Raw genomic sequence first — 22246 nt, 5'->3', positions numbered from 1 at the left:
ATTTTAAGTTGTGCTGCTAATACGACCTCGAGGTAGGCAAGTGCGTGGCAAAGCGTGTGAAATCGCCTCTGAATGGCGTAGTACACGAGGGGCTCATTTAAGTAGTTTAGTATACATGTGTCATGAGACCAGTCATACGTTCACTCTGTAATTAAGTATATCTACTTATGTAGAAAATAAATGTGTAGAATACAGAGGCTTAAAAAGCAAATACGCTTCTCTAGGTGATGGTTACGTTTTTGCTACCTTTGCTGTGGAAACTTGGGGTCCATTCAACGGCTCAAATATCTTTTAATTAGGTCCACTGGTGACCGTGAGGCCGTTTTCACATTATCCGATCCGATATCGGATGTAAGACCGATATCCTATACATTGAAGACGCCATCTTTCATTTTTGCCTTTGAAATCCTTCCGACATCCGATATCGGGTCGGATAATGTTGTTGTTGTTGTTGTTGTTGTAGTCCTAAGGCACCCCAGAGGTGCAAAGGGCCTTCACAAGCTCGCGCCACGCCTTTCTATCTTCAGCGACCCTCGTGGCCTCGCTCCAGCTCAGACCAGCCGCTCGTAGCTCATTTTCGACGGACCGCTTCCATGAGAATAATGTGAAATAATGTGTCGGATAATGTGAAAACGCAAAAAGGCAGGCTCGTTACACGCTCACTGCATTGGCAATTGGCATCGCCATCCAGCGAGGAAACGCGGCCAGTCGGGCACATTGGCAGCGACTTGGGAGACATCTGTGGATACAACGTAGTCCATCTAGGTTAAGTTAGGTTTAGTTTAGTTTTAATTTGTTTCTATTGTTTTGGTATTTAATGTTGTGTTTTAAAATAAATGTAATTTTTCACTTTTGCACTTAAAAAGAATACAGGTTGGCGTTTTCAAATCATCCGATCCAATATCAGATGTAGGATATAGGCAATTTAGGTGGCGCCTGGGATATTGTTCCTACCGGACGCCCAGGTCCATATTATGGAGATGACTGGCCATCACGGAATTCTATGGCGCCTGTACCATTTTCACAAGCAATTTTGATTGCAATACAATTTGCCAGTCAACTTCATACCCAAGTTTTTTATCTTGGAAATCTTGGAATTTATTGTAAAGTAAATAAAACAATATCTTAGTGTAGAATGGCATTTATTTATAAACAACATACAAAATAATACAATAAACACTTATTTAAGTGTGCGTTTTGATAGCGTAGGCGGAGCGTCAGCGGAGCGCAACGAATAGCGGTGCGCCGGACGAACGCTGGCGTTGCGCCCAGCGGACGCCGGCGGGAACTAACAAGCGCGGATTGCGAGCGGAATGCGCGCGGATTGCGAGCGGAACGCCAGCGTTCCACTGGCGCACCGCTATCATTGAGCTCCGCTGACGCTACGCTATCAAAACGCTTTATGTGTGGCGGAGGCTGTACATTAAAACGTATAAATAGAAAATTTGGCCCAGGTCTTGCTCGTTGGGTAAGGTGCCCAGAAGGCTGGCCGCGTTGCCCCGCTGGGTAGCAATGCTGATCCGCTGAGCAAAGTACTGGTCAGCCCTCTGGTCACCAGAAGCGTCTGTAAGGCGCTTAGATAGCTCCTTGTAGAGGCAACGCGTGTAGTATTATTATTATTATTACGTATACTGTCATTACTAGTTTAAACCTCGGGAAGAAGGTGATAGGATCAATATGCTATTTCGTTGCCACTTTTCTTAATTTTGTTCTCAACAGTTCAACACACCGCCGAAGTGGTTTAAAATTCTATAGATGGATATTAGAGCCTCATGGAGATTTTCTGGTAAGTGGTGACACGACGTGCGCTTTCTCTCTTTTTTCAGGCGTCAGACTGTAAGGCAAACTTATCAGTCATGCAGTTCTCTTATGAATTCTTTAGCTTGTAATCAGCATTTATCAAGCATCTTTTCCTCTTCAGTTCTATTAAGCGTCTCTAATTCTTTACCACCTTCAAGCTCGAAAGGTTTTCCTCTAAAGCATTCTTCTATCTCCTGCAACGTTTTGCCTTTCGTCTCCGGCAGCAAGAACCACACCACCACCAGACCGGCCGAGATTACCCCAGAGTGCAACAAGTACACCCCTTGTAGTCCCACGCTGAATATCAGAGCAGGGAACGTCTTGAGAACTAGGAATATCGATGCAGATGATGCTACTACACTCACGCAGCCGGCTAGACTCCGGTATTGCAAAGGGTACACTTCTCCCGCTATTACGTTTGGTAGCGGAATCATGCCTACAGCAAAAGATAATACCTGAAGACTCACAAGTATCCCAGGGATCCAAAGAGAATCGAATGGAAGATACTGATTTGATTTAGCAAAGATATAGCCAGACTGTGCGAGATGCGACCCAGCACAAAGAGCTCCCGTAGCAAACATCATCGTTCTCCTACTAGTTCTGTTTATCACATACACAGCGCCTGTGTTGAAGATTAACCTCTGCACATCAAACGCCACCATCCAAAAAGGCGCATCTATTTCCGGACCCATCAATAATTGGAGAACCACAGTGGAATAGGTCGCAAATAAAATGGGTCCTGAGAAGTTCATCATGATATAAACAGCGAACATGAGAAAGACAGGCTTGTAGAATTCCTTCTTTTGCGCTACGTTTAGGACGTCTTTAAAGCGTTTCTTGTCGTTTGTTCTTTGCTTGCTAGCTTCGATCATCTTTTCAAGTTCTGGAGTTTCATCCTTTCCCCTGAGCCATAGGAAGACTTCTCTGCACTTGTCGTACTGTCCGACGGTAGCGAGCCAGCTGGGTGACTCTGGGGAGTAGGTGGTGATGACGAGGCTGATGAGAGAGAAGGAGAGGCTGATGGCGGCGGTGTGTTGGAAGGAGAGGTAGGAGCCGAGGGTGTGGACGAGGAGGATGCCGAAGCCCTGGGCGAGGGCGATGGTGGCGAGGAAGCCGCCGCGGTGGCGCGGGCTGGCGTACTCGCCGAGCAGCGCGCAGCGCAGCGGCTGCATCATGCCAAGGCCGATGCCTTGCAGGATCCGCCCAGCTAGCAGCGCCTGGAAATATTTACGGCGATTTCAATTACATGATATGTCCTTAAACAATGTCCAAAAGAGAGGTATGATATAGGCAATGTGAACATGGTATCTCGCTTTTGGCGGTGAGTTAGAACAGTGGCGGCCATTCCAAAGCAGAGCCCACCAGGGGCAGTACCTCCATTTAGCAGAAAACTCCAGCACCGCTGAGCTAGTGGCAAGAATGGTAGGTAGGTACTTAGGTAACCATCTTTCCAGAATAGCGGCAATTTTTTTTAAGTGGAGATACTTTGAAGGGATGGAAGAGACATAGGCTACTTTTTGTCTCTTTATAACCCCACAATTCCCTAAAAGGGGGTGGAAGTTTGTATGGAGCATTCCGCAATTTTAGAATTTAACGCGAACATAGTCGCGGGCAAAAGCTAGAAATACTATAATTGGACGTAGTTACGCAGAAACGTTCCAATCCATCTGAAATTGTCATTGAAATGAAAGACTTTTTCCCCTCACTAGCTCGGAAACACGTGTTTTGTCCTTTAATACCAGCGGGTAAAAACGCATTTTATCCACTAGTGGGTAAAGTAATTTAACCTTGAATAAAGTCAAATTAACTGCTTTAAAATTGATAAAAGTAGTTGAATCTAGTAATAAAGATGATTAACCACCTGTGGAACTACTGGAAGCAGTGATAAACGCATTTTTTGCGTTGTAGTTTCCTCGCTATAGTGAGGGGAAAAGTTTTGTGTGACACTCGGGTGCAAATGTATTTTACTTCTCGTGTGTTAAAAAACTCGCAAGTTCAGGATTCTATTCTCGAACCACTCGCTGCGCTCGTGGTTCAACTATCGAATCCTTTCACTTGCTCGTTTTTCAATTCCACACTCGGCGTTAAAATACAACTTTGCCCCCTTGTATAACAAATAACTATTGTTTTTCATACAAGGTCTAAAACTTAATGACAATTTCATATGGAATGGAACGTTTCTGCGTAACTACGTCCAATTTTAGTGTCGTTTCGTAATTGACTGGCAATTTGCTGGCAATCGCAGAATAAACTACTCTCCTCTGAGTTCATCATCCTCCTTGCGTTATCCCGGCATTTGTGCCTGGGGACCGCTTTGACAACGAATCCCAAGATTTGGCGTAGGCACTAGTTTTTACGAAAGTGACTGCCATCTGACCTTCCAACCCGAAGGGTAAACTAGACCTTATTGGAATTAGTCCGGTTTCCTCACGATGTTTCCCTTCACCGAAAAGCGACTAGCAAATATCAAATGACATTTTGCACATAAATGACGAAAAACTCGTTGGTGAGAGCCGGGGTTCGAACCCGCGACCTCCTACTCACCTCTGAGTTGGTGGCAAAGATGGTAGCCAGCCAGCCTGTCAGGATAGGCAGGGTGACACTGAAGTGGGCTATCCTGCGCCCCAAACGGTCCATGATCGGTGGCGTCATGAAGTTTCCGAAGAACATTGAGATCGCCAGCACCGAGGCTGGAAACGAAAGAAATACAAGTTATTCAAGGTGATTGATATGATTACACCAATTGTTTTGCCGAGCGATATCATTTTGTATTAGAAAACAAGGTATATTTAGGTTTATTTCTTTATATTTAGGTATAAGTAATAAGTAGATTTTTTTAAATCAAGATTTCCACTTGAGACCTTAATTATCTGCGATGAATATAGCATTCTTCTCTTTTGTTAACCCTAAACCGCTAATTACCTGTGTGAAATAAATACCATAAACAACAAATGATGGCTGACTCTAGCGGATACAGAAGAACTGCTTGGAACCCAACACTATTATGTCTCGTAACATGACACAGTTCCTAGACGATCCATAACTCCATCTATTTGCTAGGTCTGGTGGCTGACCTTGACTGATGCAGAAGAAGGCAAGACTCCTGGGAACCATTCACCGCAGCACGTAACAAAGTTATCCCACTTATTCAAGACTCCTCCTTGGTATATTGATTGCTCATTCTGGTGTATGCAGCAGAAGTAGCAGAACTCCTAGCAATCCTACGTCACTTTGTTACCTGCTGACATAGTTAAACAATTGTTTCACCTATCCATGACTCCATCTCCTTGCTAGGTTTGATGGCCGACCCTGGCACATGCAGCTGTGGCAGAAGAACTCCTGGAAACCCAACGATGCAGCCAATTCCGATGACGTTGGAGCATACTCCTGTTGTCACAAAACACTGTGGAGAAAACAAAAACATTGAGGATAATGAACGACGACCGGTCTGGCCTAGTGTGTAGTGACCCTGCCTGCTAAGCCGCGGTCCCGGGTTCAAATCCCGGTAAGGGCATTTATTTGTGTGATGAGCACAGATGTTTGTTCCTGAGTCATGGATGTTTTCTATGTATATAAGTATTTGTATATTATATTATATACAACATATTCTCTTAATGTCAATTTAAAATTTTGTACAAGAACAACTTTACTTACTTTATTATATTACTACTTTTTATATCTTTGTTTTAAATTTTTATTTCATTGTTTCACACTATTTTCAATACTTACCGATTAGAAAGACACAGTAATCATGTAACCATTGTTATATTGTTTTGTTTTATTTTGTCTTAAAACTTTAAGTGCTTGTTAACACTTCGTAATTTTTACCTTTACTGTTTTTTCTGTTTTTCTTTTATATGTAAGAAGTTATGATATTATTTTAATTGATACCTAAGACTGAACCATCTCCTCCGCGGGACAGGCATCTGCCTAGTGTGGAGGTCAGTTTAATTGTATACATGACTGTATTTTCTTGGAAATAAACAATTTTTTTTTTATATATCGTTGTCTGAGTACCCACAACACAAGCCTTCTTGAGCTTACCGTGGGACTCGGTCAATCTGTGTAAGGCAGCACACTCATGAGACGCATGTCTTGCGGCGCGGAACTGACGTCTCCGCCACGCCGCCTGAATGTAATTCAAAAAACGTCTCCTCAGTACATTTTGTATAGGAAGGACGAAGGACGTAAGACGCGCCCCAGGCATCGTGGCGGCGGCGTGGCGTCGGCGCATGAGTGTGGACGCTGCCTAAGAACTAAGAACGTCCTTATAATATTTATTTATTTATTTATAATGTTGCAAGCCAGGGTTTTCAGTAGAAATGTTGTTTCACGGGCAACACAATTGCCAGCCATTTACACGCATTTGTTCAATACGCACCAACTAACTATGGAGCAAACACGGCAATGGCATGTGAATTGCTGGCAAGTTGGCAACTGTGTTGCCCGTGCGCCTTCGTAGCGTTTCAAGTTTTAAACCAAAGATTAATCAATAATTATTATAGAAATGTCTTAAACGGATTTACTAAGTCATACTGTAAACTAAAGAAAGTTGTTGAGGGTACTCAAACGATAAGTAGGTAAGTACCTATACATATCACATAGGGCTTGCAATATCGGACGGTTTTCAATTCCGGAACTAGTTTTCGAGATTGGACTTCAATTCCGGAATTCCGGAACTAGTTCCGGAATTGAACAATTTTTTTTGGTTTGGTTTTCTGGTGGATTCTAGTCTTCAACAGAATGACATGAGGTCACGATCCTCAGCATTGAGGGACCGACTGAAGAAGAAGAGCCCAAAAAGACAGATTTTATGATTTATTCCTAGGTACCTACATGTACCTACACCTTAATTTTTTGTAAAAAAATAAATCATTCTTTTATATACATAATTTTCCATAAGTACATTTGCTTCTCAAATCTTTTGATTTTGTGGTAAGTGGTAATAGACTTAGAGTTTAGTAAAATATGCACACGTCTTTATGAAAAGTGTATAAAGTAACTACGACGTTATGCTTGTGAATGAATGTAATACCAAATACTACGATTTGCTTCTGAACTTAAGACTTTAAGCCTAAAATATTCAGTGCTATGAGAAAAGAAGTAAAATTTTGAGTTTATGCCGCTTTAATAACGATTAATTTAGATTATTACTGAAATTTAAGTTCGATCTAATAAATTGAGCATAAATAACGCCGGCTAGTAATTTTTAATTATCACAAAACAAAACTTTCTACAACAAATATTTACTTTAAAATTATTATATATTTCACTTATTAGCTAAAACAATTGAGAGCAAAACCAGAAAGTGACAATGGTATAATATTAGCGGGTTAAAACTACATTATCTCGCTCTAACTATAGGTATTATTGTGTGCCCTTACAGGGTGTCATGACTCACTGTCTTAATTAATGTAACACCTATTATAACTAGCCCTGGATGCAACTCTTTGGTCAAAAAATAGGCAGATAGGCACTACCTGAATCCGAGGAGTGTCTAACTTAATGAATTTACATATCTTTATAGACGCGGTGGTAGTTTTGTAAAATAACCAGGCTGATATTACACGTTTTCGTCCAAAAATATATATTTTTTCAATTTCGGAATTTTCGAGATTATGTGTTTCAATTCCGGAACTGTAATATCGGAAAAATTGTCCGAATATCACATGACTCAGGAACAAATATCTGAGCTCATCACACAGATAAATGCCCTTACCGGGATTCGAACCCAGGACCGCGGCTTAGCAGGCAGGGCCACTACCCGCTAGGCCAATTAAACCAGTCGTCAAAACAATGAATAATACGAGATTGTGTTAGTTACCAATAGAGATGGGCCGAATACGGACTTTGCCGAATACGAATATTCGGCCGAACATTCGGTTCAGCTGTTACCGAACCGAACATTCGGCCGAATATTCGGTTGAGTCATATTTTAAATACGTTTCATTGATTGGTAATGGGTACACATTTATCTTACTAAGGCTCTTAATGTTCCTATAGTTTAGTGCATTTTGGTTTTTGTTTTTGTTTCTTAAGATACATTATTTTACCTTTTTTACAAAATTATTGTATTTTATATTTTAACGAATTTTTAACTCCCTTTGGTAGTTCCTTAGAATGCTCAAATAGGACGTCATTATCCGATGAATTACGAAACAACTTACGCTATTTATTTACTTTGTTTATTCGGTAAATATTCGGCAATGTAACCGAACTACGGACCGGACGAATACGAACATTGAAAAACTTGCCGAATTTGCCGAATACCGAATATTTACCGAATATTCGGCCCATCTCTAGTTACCAATAAATAGCATAAGCAAGATTGTATTATCATGGTTCAGGGGATCAGGGGTCGGCGAATCTTCCTTCGTCGGACTCAGACCTTACATCATTGTAGTAAGATGCTATAAAGCCGCTTTGTCAGTTTATTCATATAAAGATACAAGTAAATTTCGCCTTAATGGTAACCGACAGAGTGGGACGTTTTACTAAACACACTCACAAATACATTGCTCGATTATCGAACATATAAGAATAATATGTGTGATGAAAACTGTGAAAGAAATTCTACAAAAACTAATGACAATTTACTTACTTGTTTAGCAAATGGAGAAAACCTTTCATTAGGTTTTGACATTTTATTGCATGCACTTTTGAACTTCACATCCCTAACAAAAATCTACCTAACAACATAAACATTAAAATCTATTATTTATTTATGAGCCTACATCACAACACTGTATATTTCAAATTTACATTAGAATATATCGTGGTAACGTCTGCTCTCAGTGATGGCGTGACCATTGATAAAATATTATGTAAAACGGTAAAACAAAAATATGATAATTAAGTGCAGATTGATAAAATATCCATTAAGCGGACTGTACCTACGGACTAATAAAAAAACGTGAATAGATATATTTCGTTGATAACTGATAAAGGATAGTAATATCTATGTCCGTCTTCATAAATTATATAATTCATACTTAATTTATTGCATAATATATAATCATGTAGTACAAAACAGATATTACAATATTACACATGAATCACACATAAATCCTGGGCACTGAAAGAATTCCTTAAAATTAAATTACAACTAGGAAGTGCATGTAATTAAGTAGGTAATAAATTAAAATAATTATTGGTAATATTCTGAAATTCACATCGGCAGAGTATAGCAAATACCGTAGCTGAGCATTCTCGTTATATTAACGAATTAACTTGGTTCTATTTTTATCAGAAACTAGTCATGATAATTAATGCGGAATTGGGGAATCACTTCTTATTGGCATACATTCAACAAGTTTTGAATAAGTTCTTCTCTAGCTCTCTAGAATTGAAATTTGCGTTACAATTAGTGAAACTATTTTGCAAATCGGTTCAGCGCGTCAAGAGTTAACAGACATTTTAAAATGTTATTTTATCTAGTTTATGCCTACCTAAGTTACTATTCTCATTATTTATGGGGATTTATGAGAACCCGTGACTTGACTGCAAGGTGGCATACGAGCGCCTGTTACTTTTCGATTAGCAAAGTCCTGAACATTTGCCTTAAAATGGAGTAACTTATAGACTCTTTAGCTCATTATTGCTACAAAATTACTAATTAAAACTTATTGCCCGTGTGGTGACAGGTTGAAAATTTCACCACCCTTTTTCCCCCTTGGATGTCGTATGGAATGATCACGATTGAAATTTATTTCAACTCCTACTTATTCTAAGAGTGGCACAGAAACTTTAGTGGCATATGTTCTGCACACCCCTTTTGGAAATACATGCGTGAGTATGTATTTATGTAATTACGAATCACTGCTTTTTACTGTTCAATGTTCATTGTCCTCAACGAATCTCCGCGTAAAATTCGTGTGCCAAAATAGATACAACGTCAACAAAGTCTGATTTTCAAGAAGCTTCGATGCTCGTTATTGATATGTCTGAATATAGGTCATAATATATGAAAGATGAAACCTACTTGGCAACCCTACCCTACCTAACATTGCTCCTAGAATATTTATGACATACTATGCGTACAGGTACACAATAACTAGGGTCCTATGACCCTATTTATTGTATTTTATTTATATTAGCTGTCTACTATGCTTAGTCCACATGTACGCTAGTTAAATCTTGGATTGACCTAGACCACAGAATATATAATACCTAGACTAGATACCTATTTCATTTTTTTAACCAAATATCATTGATCAATTTGATACGGTGCTAGCGCCATCTATTAAAATCTCTGGCAGTTGCTAACTTGGATTGGATACTTGTACTATTATATATTCTGTGATTGGATAAATGATTAAGCAATTTTGAAATATTGTAACAAACCTTTGTGTACCAGAATAGCTTAGTTATCTCACATGTAGGGTTGCCACCCGTACTTTAATATAAAGTATTGTACTGTATTTTAGATGTTTGTACTTTATATTTTACGAAACACATAAAGTACGCCAAAATACTTTATTTACGATATTTATTCATTGATGGCATAATCGAAGCACGCGAATTTTTGAAATGTGTAGTATATATAATATATATTAGTAAATAGTGAACACTAAAGTACGTTATGACTTATGAATGTTTCTGAACGCAACTCAAAAACTCTGAAGTGTATTAAAATTATTGCAGCCATATATTAAATGTATTTGGTAAAACAGTTAATAGCCTGGAGGGTGATTCAATTGGGCATTTTCTGAATTCGGGACCCCCCAATTAGCGAAAGTTGTTAACAAAAATTTACTCACTGTCAGTTTTGTGACGATAATTATTAAGAATGAAATTTCAATAAAAATTATATTGTTTTTGTGTTAATTACATAAACTTTAAGCGATAATCTACATTCAGAATGTGAAAAAAGTAAATTTTAGACAGATATTATGCTTAATTTGTCGTCACAAAACTGACAGCGAGTTAATTTTTGTTAACTTTTGCTAATTGGGGGACCCAAATTCTGAAAATGCTCAATTACAGTTTTAGATGTTTTCAATATAATGACAAATATAAAAAAAGATTTACAGAAAAGAAAACAGGATAAATTTTATGGGTTTATTACAATGCAGAAAATAGAATTAGTTAAGCAATCTTCAGCTGGGCAAAAAATTTGCAAAAACTTTGACTTGTTCATAGACAAATTTAAGCTTTAAGCTATCTAAAAACATGGTTTAACTTTGATAATGACAATTGGTTAGCTATGATAAGTCACTTTGATATAAATTCAGCATTAAGTCATATTCAATATAGCTGAAATAATGAATATCCAATCTAAATTTGACATGGATTGCTTATACATAGAAGTGAACATGCTGAATAATGTAAGGGAGAAAATTTATAATAGTAGGTTCAAGGAAAAATGGGAATCCATTTTTCATGAGTCAACTTCCTGTATGAGATGTTGTATGACTAACTTCTCGATATGAGACACATTGCAATTTAGTAGCAAATTATTAATACTTTTGACCCAATGTATTCTGCTCTAATGACACTGGCAATTTTATTATCTAACGTGTAATGGAGAAAACTAAACATCATTGATATAATTGCCCCGGGATAAAAAAAGGCAATTAGTGGGCAATTATTTACCAAGGCTAGGGGAGCTTATATTAAAGTCTGAACAAAGCAAAGGATGTAACATTTGAAATCTAAAATAGTTCATGTGTCTAAAAAAAATATTACTGGAACAGCTCTACGCCCGAGATTCAATTAGAATCCTTTGCTTCGTTCAAGATTCAATAAACTCCTCGCTTTATAGGTACTTAGTATATTTTTTTTTCTAATCCATACATGTTAGTTATTATTTTGATCAAATAATAAATTTCTAAATACATATTTAGTGATAAGAACATTAGCTATTTTTGGGTTAGACATGTTTGAATGATAAGACATAAATAATTATAAAATTTCTTTTATTTGAAGACAACTGAGCACTTAAAACAGTGAAAACAAAATAGTTACCATTATTAATGGTTTGGAATTGTTTGAACTAAATCAGTCTTTGGCTGTACACCAGTAAACTAAACCGAGAACTAAAGGCGGGTGGTTTAGTCGACCTCCTCCATACGGGACGCATCGTCAGCATCTCCCTCCAGCGGGGGCACGTCCCCAGCAGCGCTTGCCTCCTCCACCTGGATCGGCTCATCCTCATCGATGCCCAGACCCAGCTTGATCATTCTGTAGATGCGGGAAGCGTGCACCTGAGGCTCATCAAGAGCGAAGCCAGATGACAGCAGAGCAGTCTCGTACAGAAGGATGACCAAATCCTTGACAGCCTTGTCGTTCTTGTCAGCATCTGCCTTCTGTCTGAGCGTCTCGACGATGGAATGGTCGGGGTTGATCTCGAGGTGCTTCTTAGCAGCCATGTAGCCCATAGTGGAGGTGTCGCGGAGGGCCTGCGCCTTCATGATGCGCTCCATGTTGGCAGACCAGCCGTACTGAGCGGTGACAATGCAGCACGGGGACTCGACCAGCCTGTTTGAGACAACAACCTTCTCAACTTTATTGTCTAGGATGTTCTTCATGACCTTGCAGAGACCCTCAAACTTGACTTTGTCCTCCTCGCGCTTCTTCTTCTCCTCCTCATCCTCGGGCAGCTCCAAGCCTTCCTTAGTGACAGAAACTAGGGACTTGCCATCATACTCCCTCATCTGTTGTACTACATACTCATCAATGGGCTCGGTCATGTAGACTACTTCATAGCCGCGCTTCTTGACTCGCTCTACAAAGGATGAGTTGGCTACTTGGTCGCGGTTCTCACCGGTGATGTAGTAGATGTGCTTCTGGTTCTCCTTCATGCGGGAGACATACTCCTTGAGGGAGCACAACTCATCGCCGGAGGCGGAGGTGTGGTAGCGCAGCAAGTCAGCCAGCTTGGAGCGGTTCTGTGTGTCCTCGTGGATACCGAGCTTCAGGTTCTTGCTGAACTGTTCATAATACTTCTTGTAGTTTTCTTTGTCTTCAGCGAGCTCCTCGAAGAGCTCCAAGCATTTCTTAACTAAGTTCTTCCTGATGACTTTAAGGATCTTGTTCTGCTGGAGCATCTCACGGGAGATGTTGAGGGGCAGGTCCTCGCTGTCGACTACACCCTTGACGAAGTTCAGGTACTCGGGGATGAGGTCCTCACAGTTGTCCATGATGAATACTCGGCGGACGTACAGTTTGATGTTGTTCTTGCGCTTCTTGTTTTCGAACAGGTCGAAGGGAGCGCGGCGCGGGATGAAGAGAAGAGCGCGGAACTCGAGCTGGCCCTCCACGGAGAAGTGCTTGACGGCGAGGTGGTCCTCCCAGTCGTTGGTGAGCGACTTGTAGAAGTCGCCGTACTCCTCCTGCGTGATGTCGTCGGCGTTGCGCGTCCAGATGGGCTTGGTCTTGTTGAGCTCCTCGTCCTCGGTGTACTTCTCCTTGATGGTCTTCTTCTTCTTCTTTTTGTCCTTGCCGTCCTCCTCCTCATCTTCACCGACATCCTCGATTTTGGGCTTGTCATCTTCTGTCTCTTCTTTCTTCTCCTCCTCGGCCTCGTCGTCCGACAACTCCTTCTCGCGTTCCTTCTCGACGACGAGTTTGATCGGGTAGCCGATGAACTGAGAGTGCTTCTTCACGATCTCCTTGATCTTTGACTCCTCGAGGTACTCTGAGAGGTCCTCCTTGATGTGCAGGACGATCTTGGTGCCGCGGCCGAGAGGCTCGCCGGTGTCGGGGCGCACGGTGAACGAGCCGCCGGCGGCCGACTCCCACACGTACTGCTCGTCGTCGTTGTGCTTGGAGTGGACGGTGACGCGGTCGGCCACGAGGTAGCACGAGTAGAAACCTACACCAAACTGACCGATCATGCTGATGTCGGCGCCGGCCTGCAGCGCCTCCATGAAAGCCTTCGTTCCGGACTTGGCGATGGTACCCAAGTTGTTCACCAAGTCGGCCTTGGTCATACCGATGCCGGTGTCGATGAGGGTGAGCGTGCCCTCGCTCTTGTTGGGCACGATCTTGATGTACAGCTCCTTGCCGCTGTCCAGCTTCGATGGGTCGGTGAGCGACTCATAACGGATCTTGTCCAAGGCGTCGGAGGAATTTGAAATTAACTCACGAAGGAAGATTTCTTTGTTCGAGTAGAATGTGTTGATGATGAGTGACATGAGCTGGGCGATCTCCGCCTGGAAGGCGAAGGTCTCCACCTCCCCCGATGTCTGCATATCTTCAGGCATTTTGCTAGTTTTCACAGAGATTCTTCAAAATATATACTCAGGAAACTTTTCTATGCAGAATAACGTATATTCGCCCGGATTTCACTTATAAAAGAACACGTGTTAGATCGCGCGTTGATTCGCAGTTTCAGTCTCGCTTGTATTTAATTTAATGACGGCGCGGGAAACGTCAATCCGCTTATATAGAGAGCGCTCGCAAGAGCCATCTGTGTGCGAGTAGAAAATTCTAGAGAATTCGCTGGGGATATACAACCTTTGGTTCGTGTTTATAAAAAGTGATGCAATCGTACACGTGGTGATGACTGATTAGTTTTTAACACGCTTTTATTAGGTCGTCGTGTATGTAACTATGTATGTAATGGAATCTAAGGAAGCTAATTTAACCATCTTCCAGGAGTCGTAGCGTAATGAAAATTGGCAGCTGTATGTAGTTCCGATGACAATACAATAATATGGTACTGTTGAGCTGATCTGATGATGGAGTCGGAAGATATGAACTGGAACTACATGATGGAACATCGTATCATAGCCGTTTTTGGATTTCTTAGAAAAGTCTTGTAATGAACTTTGACTACAATTAGGTTTCAAGGTCTGATGATGAAGCCGAAAGATATGAACTGGAACTACATGATGGAACATCGTATCATAGCTGTTTTTGGGTTTCTTAGAAAAGTCTTGTAATGAACTTTGACTACGATTAGGTTTCAAGGTCTGATGATGGAGCCGGAAGATATGAACTGGAACTACATGATGGAACATCGTATCATAGCTGTTTTTGGGCTTCTTAGGAAAGTCTTGTAATGAACTTTGACTACAATTAGGTTTCAAGGTCTGATGATGGAGCCGGAAGATATGAACTGGAACTACATGATGGAACATCGTATCATAGCTGTTTTTGGGCTTCTTAGAAAAGTCTTGTAATGAACTTTGACTACGATTAGGTTTCAAGGTCTTATGATGGAGCCGGAAGATATGAACTGGAACTACATGATGGAACATCGTATCATAGCTGTTTTTGGGCTTCTTAGAAAAGTCTTGTAATGAACTTTGACTACGATTAGGTTTCAAGGTCTGATGATGGAGCCGGAAGATATGAACTGGAACTACATGATGGAACATCGTATCATAGATGTTTTTGGGCTTCTTAGAAAAGTCTTGTAATGAACTATGACTACGATTAGGTTTCAAGGCCTGATGATGGTGCCGGAAGATAAGAACAGAAAAAGGGGGGGGCTCGAGGGGGAAGCATGAAAGAAAGATCAACGTAGTATTTAAAATAAGTCGGGTTAGCGTTTTCTTGTGACCTTTAAGATCAAAAAAAGGGGGGCTCGGGGGGCGAAGCCCCCCGCATGAAAGAAAGATCAACGTAGTATTTCAGATAAGTTGGGTTAGCGTTTTCTTGTGACCTTTAAGAGCAAACAAAGGGGGGCTCGGGGGGCGAAGCCCCCGCATAAAAGAAAGATAAACGTTGTATTTAAAATAAGTTGGGTTAGGGTTTTCTTGTTACACTTAAGAGTAACAAAAGGGGGGCTCGGGGGCGAAGCCCCCGCATAAAAGAATGATTAACGTAGTATTTAAAATAAGTTGGGTTAGCGTTTTCTTGTGACCTTTCAGAGCAAACAAAGGGGGCTCGGGGGCGAAGCCCCCGCATGAAAGAAAGATCAACGTAGTATTTAGAATAAGTTGGGTTAGCGTTTTTTGTGACCTTTAAGAGCAAACAAAGGGGGCTCGGGGGCGAAGCCCCCGCATGAAAGAAAGATCAACGTAGTATTTAAGATAAGTTGGGTTAGCGTTTTCTTGTGACCTTTAAGAGCAAACAAAGGGGGGCTCGGGGGGCGAAGCCCCCCGCATAAAAGAAAGATAAACGTTGTATTTAAAATAAGTTGGGTTAGGGTTTTCTTGTTACCCTTAAGAGCAACGAAAAGGGGGCTCGGGGGCGAAGCCCCCGCATAAAAGAAAGATTAACGTAGTATTTAAAATAAGTTGGGTTAGCGTTTTCTTGTAACCTTTCAGAGCAAAGGGGGGCTCGGGGGGCGAAGCCCCCGCTTAAAAGAAAGATAAACGTTGTTTTTAAAATAAGTTGGGTTAGGGTTTTCTTGATACTCTTAAGAGTAACGAAAAGGGGGGCTCGGGGGCGAAGCCCCCCGCATAAAAGAAAGATTAACGTAGTATTTAAAATAAGTTGGGTTAGCGTTTTCTTGTGACCTTTCAGAGTAAACAAAGGGGGCTCGGGGGCGAAGCCCCCATATAAAAGAAAGATCAACGTTGTATTTAAAATAAGTTGGGTTAGCGTTTTCTTGTGACCTTTAAGAGCAAACAAAGGGGGCTCGCGGGGCGAAGCCCCCCGCACGAAAGAAAGATCAACTTTGTATTTAAAATAAGTTGATTTAGGGTTTTCTTGTGACCTTTCAGAGCAAACAAAGGGGGGCTCGGGGGGCGAAGCCCCGCGCATGAAAGAAAAATCAACGTAGTATTTAGAATAAGTTGGGTTAGCGTTTTCTTGTGACCTTTAAGAGCAAACAAAGGGGGGCTCGGGGGGCGAAGCCCCCGCATGAAAGAAAGATCAACGTAGTATTTAAGATAAGTTGGGTTAGCGTTTTCTTGTGACCTTTAAGAGCAAATAAAGGGGGGCTCGGGGGGCGAAGCCCCCCCATAAAAGAAAGATAAACGTTGTATTTAAAATAAGTTGGTTTAGGGTTTTCTTGTGATCCTTAAGAGTAACGAAAAGGGGGGCTCGGGGGGCGAAGCCCCCCCGCATAAAAGAAAGATCAACGTAGTATTTAAAATAAGTTGGGTTAGCGTTTTCTTGTGACCTTTAAGAGCTAACAAAGGGGGGCTCGGGGGGCGAAGCCCCCCGCATGAAAGAAAGATCAACGTTGTATTTAAAATAAGTTGGGTAATGGTTTTCCTGTGACCCTTAAGAGCAAATAAAGGGGGGCTCGGCAAAAAAGAAATACTTAAATTTTGTTTGAATGAATGAAAATATTGTCATATTGTGAAATGTGACAATATTTTCTAATCGAGTCAAACAAAATCCCACTAGCTGAGAGCTTCAAAACAATGTATGGCGAAAGTATGTCCCTCTAATGTCTTCAAAAAGTCCGCGATGGCACATGTCTATATTGTCTATCTTTTACGGATAACTTACTAGGTATAAACATTTTTATGATAATACCGTAATAAGAAGGTAGCCGCTAGTTATTATTAAGTAGCAATTAGCAATAAGTACACGTTAAGCCACAAATGGCATGTAGAATCCGCCTACTTGAAATAAATTTATGTATAAATGTTAAAAGTATTTCATTATTAATGACTAAAAAGTATAAAATAAATTAATAGTTTAAAAAACACTATAAAACACGCTTTTATAAATGCACGTAAAAGCCAAAAATAAATTATGGATCGTTCAAGTTGTCTCTATTTGTTAGCTGAAGTTTAAAAACTATGTGCTTTTAATTATAATATTTGATTGTAAAAGCGTGGGGCGCTGGAACAGGAAAGACTTTCTTGTAAACAAATACTAATCCGAACTTCCTGGCGAATGAAGTTGCATAAGAACATAACGTTTACATATGCCGCCTAAGGGTTACCAAAGAGAACCAAAGATATCTCGTCCACGAACAAGAACTCTGCATCCTGTCACTGTAGACACTTTCCCCTTTTGTACTTTGATTACCGGAAAAAAGCGGCGTTCTAAGTGTCGGTGACTGTCGACTCTCCTCGCTACTAGCGCATATTTTGTCTGAGTTCGACAAACTGGTACCTACTTTGAACACTGACTTTTAATGTAGAACCTACTAGTCATGCTGCAACTCCAGTTAGCGCGTCAATCTGTGTAACCTCCTTCCCGTAACATAGCATAATTTGATTTATCAGCAAGTTATACAAAAAGTCTTTCCTGTTCCAGCGCCCCACGCTTTTACAATCAAATATTATAATTAAAAGCACATAGTTTTTAAACTTCAGCTAACAAATAGAGACAACTTGAACGATCCATAATTTATTTTTGGCTTTTACGTGCATTTATAAAAGCGTGTTTTATAGTGTTTTTTAAACTATTAATTTATTAGGGGTTGATAATTGTAGCGTTAAAAGAATATAAGGTCCTTATTGCCTTAAACGTTACGTTTCACTATCACTATATAAGGTTCGTTACAACCACCGTGTATGAAAAACTTTAAAAATACAGTTTTCATGGATAACTGCATTTTAGGCATTTTGAGAAAATGAAGTTTTGGTTTTAAGTTAATTTATCTTTTAGACTTTTTGGGAACACGGTAATTTAAGAAGAAGGTTTGTCATTTCAAGATTTTCAAGTTAAACGTTATGGTGTTATAAAATTTGGTTGTATTGTAATGAACCGTAATCACCAATTTATTGGATGTATAACTTAACTTTAAGAAATGTAATGATTTAGGTCTCCTGTAATGTTACATTTTTATATTTTATTAAATAAATTGAAATTGAATTGAAAATTGAAATTAATTTTATGATTCTCTATAGTCGTGAGTGAGGAGATCGACTCCAAATACAGAGACTAAGCTTAAGCGAAATTGATGTGCTGTGCATGTAAATTATACGATTGATACATGTGCAGATTAAAGGAATTAAAGTACATTTAAGAAATTTAGACCTATGTTCATGCACTTTCATCTTTTTTTTTATTTATTTATTGAAAACAAAGATTACAGTTATACAGTTTCTAGTTTTTTCGCCAAACTTACGTTTAACGGCGAAATGAAGCACTCATTTTCAAAGTTAGTACCTTAAATTATATTAAAAGACTTATTCTAGTGTTAATAGTTAATAATATCTTATCAATTACTAATGGCGCTTTTCATTAACGCTTTAAAAACCTGAAATAAGCCAAAAAATCGCTGTCCCTATCTGTCATGTTGACATTATGTATATGCGAGAAAGGGACCAAGCACCCCTTAACTAATCAGTTCAGTAACTATTTTAAAAAATGCGAGGGTAATTTTTCATTGAGGCTTTGTACTTGTACCTAATAGCAACTTCTTAATATTTGATTTAAAGATCTAAAGCTAGAGAAAGTCAAAAATCATTATCATGACTCAAATAAATAGGTCCCTGCGAACTCTGAAAAGGTGATATGCAGATAAAAGCGTGTTTTAAAACACATTTACAAATAAATGTTTACAGTAGACATAGACACACAGATCAATACAACAAGATGGCCCTTACAGGGCGACTCGCGGTCACCAAGCATACGACAAATCAGGTTTATAAAAGTTTGAACGCGTACATAACGCCCAAGTATACGACCCGCTAACAGTGTCCGTGTCCGCTCGGGAAAAAATCTTAAATAATCAATTTTGGTTGCAAACAATGGTCTCTTACAGCATAAAGTGGTGTGGCAAGTCTTCTAACACTTCTACATGTAAAAAAGATGGAACAACATTCCACAGTTAAAAATAATTATTTTGTTGAATATTGTTTATTGTCGCGGATTCATTTATACTGGTCAATATGGTGGCGCCGAGGCGCGTCCATCCCTCTTTAAGTTAACAATGTGAATGTTCGTAAACGAACGAGTGGTCTGAACTTCGTACATGTGCTGAAATATAAAAGAAAGCAGATTTGTAATAGTGAATAATTATCTAGAATCTGTAGAGTCTGTAGTGGTATTTAGTTCATTGATACTTAGTAAACGTAAGTAAAAATGCACAGTTTAGTTATTAGTTACTAGAATGATTTTTATTGAGATGCTATCACAATTATCATCCCGATCGGCAACGGCTCATGGGAGCCTGGCGATTTGGAAACTACTAAAGATTTGGCGTAGGCACTAGTTTTACGACTGCCATCTGACCTTCCAACCCGAAGGGTAACTAGGTTATTATAATTTAATTATAATATTATAATTTGTTGCAAAACAAATTCACCACAGTTACCGGTACCATTGTCTATAATAGACATGTCCCATTCCCATCCCTACTGCTAATCATAAAGTTATTTGAAACGACCAATGGCAGCACCGTGCGCGCCCGCCTCACCCCGCAAGGATTGGTGATTTGCGTCTCGAACAATATCTTGCATTTGGCTTCTTGGGGTGTTCTGTGCATAGACATAAACATAGACATCATTTATTGGTAATAACGTATTACAGGTCACAATTACACAGTAGTTTACACAGTTTATAAAATAGTACATTACGATACAAGTGCGTAAAAAAGGAAGTTCAACGAGTGGCGAACAACATTTCTGAAATAGTACATTATTGCGTAAAAAAGGAAGATCTATTAAAACAGACCGAAGGGAGTGTTTAAAATCGACACGAGTTACGAATTTCCTTTTCACACTTGTATCGTAATGTACTATTACTATCTGTACTGTTCAATTCGCTGCGGGGTTAGCCTATACTGGCGTTATGACTATGACTATAATAGTCATAGTCCTATACAGTTGAAATAAAAAAATATATGATGATGATGATTTAAAAGAAATAAAAACGCAACACAAAGACCAAGCCGGTCCCTAAAACATAGAAGTAGCAAAAAAGGTTTACGATACCACAGCTTCCTTCATAAGTACTCCTATTCGACAAGAGATGGCGTACCTGTTGATCGCAATCACTTGTGTGAAAGTTTCTAGAATGTTCCAGATCCTTCTGGAAATATGGTAAAATCTCTAGATTTATGAATGAATGTATACTATCAAACTATTCGAATAAATCACAAATAATATAAAAAAAATAAAGGTGAACCATGTACATCAAGTTCCATTCAGAATATGGTGCTTTTGAGAAAATAAAATAATAGTCTAGAATGTTCCGCCATATCCGGAGTGTAGTTTAACTTCTCGCCACTGTTGGCGCTAGTGGCATCCGGGTTAGTAACTTCTGGTGCATTCTTTGAAGTGCCGTACTTATTGATTAAATGCATTTTCCAAACTTTGTTTTATTTTTGTACCAGAGAATAGGCTAGTTTCCTATACTTGAAATAAAATATTTTATGCAGTGCACGAAATAATGCACCACATAATTAGATGAAAAATATGGACAGTAGTTATTTTTAAACATAATTTCTATTTATTAATTCAAAGAGAAAGATATAAAATAAATGAATTGATCGTGACGTCACTCCTCAGTATTTCATAGTAATTCCATACTAACAAATCGTTTTGACAGTTCATAAAAAGAAGCTGATTTGACTAGTAGGAAACTAGCCTATTTTCCTTGGAATAAACAAAAATAATGTGAATACATTTGTTTTAATATATTAATTAGTAAACTAGGACTACCATCCAGAGAAAAGACATGATACACACACAATACACATGTACTACATGTATGACCACTCCTTTATATTATAATTTTAGAGGGAAATTTCTAGCAAAAAGTCCAATTCATGAATTAAACCTAGATTTTTATATCATAATACATACCTGCCTACTAAAATGACAGTTCAATGCTAGGCGGGCTAGGCCCATTTTAGTCTTAAATCAAGTAGGTAGGTAGGTACCTCTTTACTCTACATTTTTTATTTATGTCTGAATGTTTTAGGTCAGATTATTGCAACACTCATTCATTAGAATTTGATTAGAATCATTTAAGACTAGGAACCAATACCAATAGTGCATGGAAAGTGCATGTGTAGGTATGCATAATGCAACAACAATTGCAATGCAACGATGTCTAGATTAAGTACTAAACTTGTGGTATACGTGGTTATACCAACTTACGAACTTAGGTTATAGATATTATATTTACGTAGCCTTGTTTCAGAATTTCGTTCGTTGTATTGTATGACCATACGGAAATGATAACGCGTTCGTTGCCTAGCAACATGGGGTCAACGTATCGGTCAAGTGCGAACAGGGCAAACCCAAGGACACTTATCAGTACAGTATGGTCAACTAGGAACCAGTTTCTTTTTGATCCTACTGGATCTAATAAATAGATATTTTTGTGGGACAGCGTGTCAACGTTTTCATAATAACTAGGTTATGCTAATTATAGAATTATAACCTACCTACTAGCTACTAGGTATGAGATATCAAGAATAAAACACAAAAAGACGCATCTATAATTGTTACTTTATATACCTACTACCTACCTACTAAGTACAACAGTTAAAACTAGGTATTTTGCTAGTTAAATAATGAATGCTTAATTTCGCCGGCCGGTTGTCAATTGTTTTCACGCTTTTTAGACTTTGTGAGACACGTGACATTGAAACTCAAACACGTGCTTAAAATAATAAGTTTTTAAAGAATAA

General features: G+C 39.3%; 2 protein-coding genes across 3 annotated transcripts; both read right to left on the bottom strand.

The window, feature by feature from the left end:
- Positions 1 to 1295: 1295 nt before the first annotated feature.
- LOC125237381 (facilitated trehalose transporter Tret1-like) lies at positions 1296 to 21473 on the bottom strand. Of its 2 annotated transcripts, none has more exons than XM_048144395.1 (4): positions 21414 to 21473; positions 5068 to 5203; positions 4345 to 4490; positions 1296 to 3017 (listed from the first exon to the last, which is right to left on the bottom strand). In XM_048144395.1, exons 1-4 carry the CDS (start codon positions 21456 to 21458, stop codon positions 1890 to 1892), a joined length of 1455 nt encoding a protein of 484 aa, XP_048000352.1. In that variant the 5' UTR covers positions 21459 to 21473; the 3' UTR covers positions 1296 to 1889. The 2 variants fall into 2 exon arrangements, with proteins under 2 accessions (XP_048000352.1, XP_048000353.1); XM_048144396.1 differs by lacking the exon at positions 21414 to 21473 and adding an exon at positions 8402 to 8667.
- LOC125237380 (heat shock protein 83) lies at positions 11701 to 14161 on the bottom strand. The gene has a single exon (XM_048144394.1). The coding sequence runs from the start codon at positions 14004 to 14006 to the stop codon at positions 11853 to 11855; it is 2154 nt and encodes a 717-aa protein (XP_048000351.1). The 5' UTR covers positions 14007 to 14161; the 3' UTR covers positions 11701 to 11852.
- Positions 21474 to 22246: the final 773 nt, after the last annotated feature.

This window comes from Leguminivora glycinivorella, chromosome 21 (genome assembly GCF_023078275.1).
Source record: "Leguminivora glycinivorella isolate SPB_JAAS2020 chromosome 21, LegGlyc_1.1, whole genome shotgun sequence".
Classification (NCBI taxonomy): domain Eukaryota; kingdom Metazoa; phylum Arthropoda; class Insecta; order Lepidoptera; family Tortricidae; genus Leguminivora; species Leguminivora glycinivorella.
The sequence above is the reverse complement of the archived record's forward strand: the minus strand, read 5'-3'. Positions and strand labels throughout refer to the sequence as shown.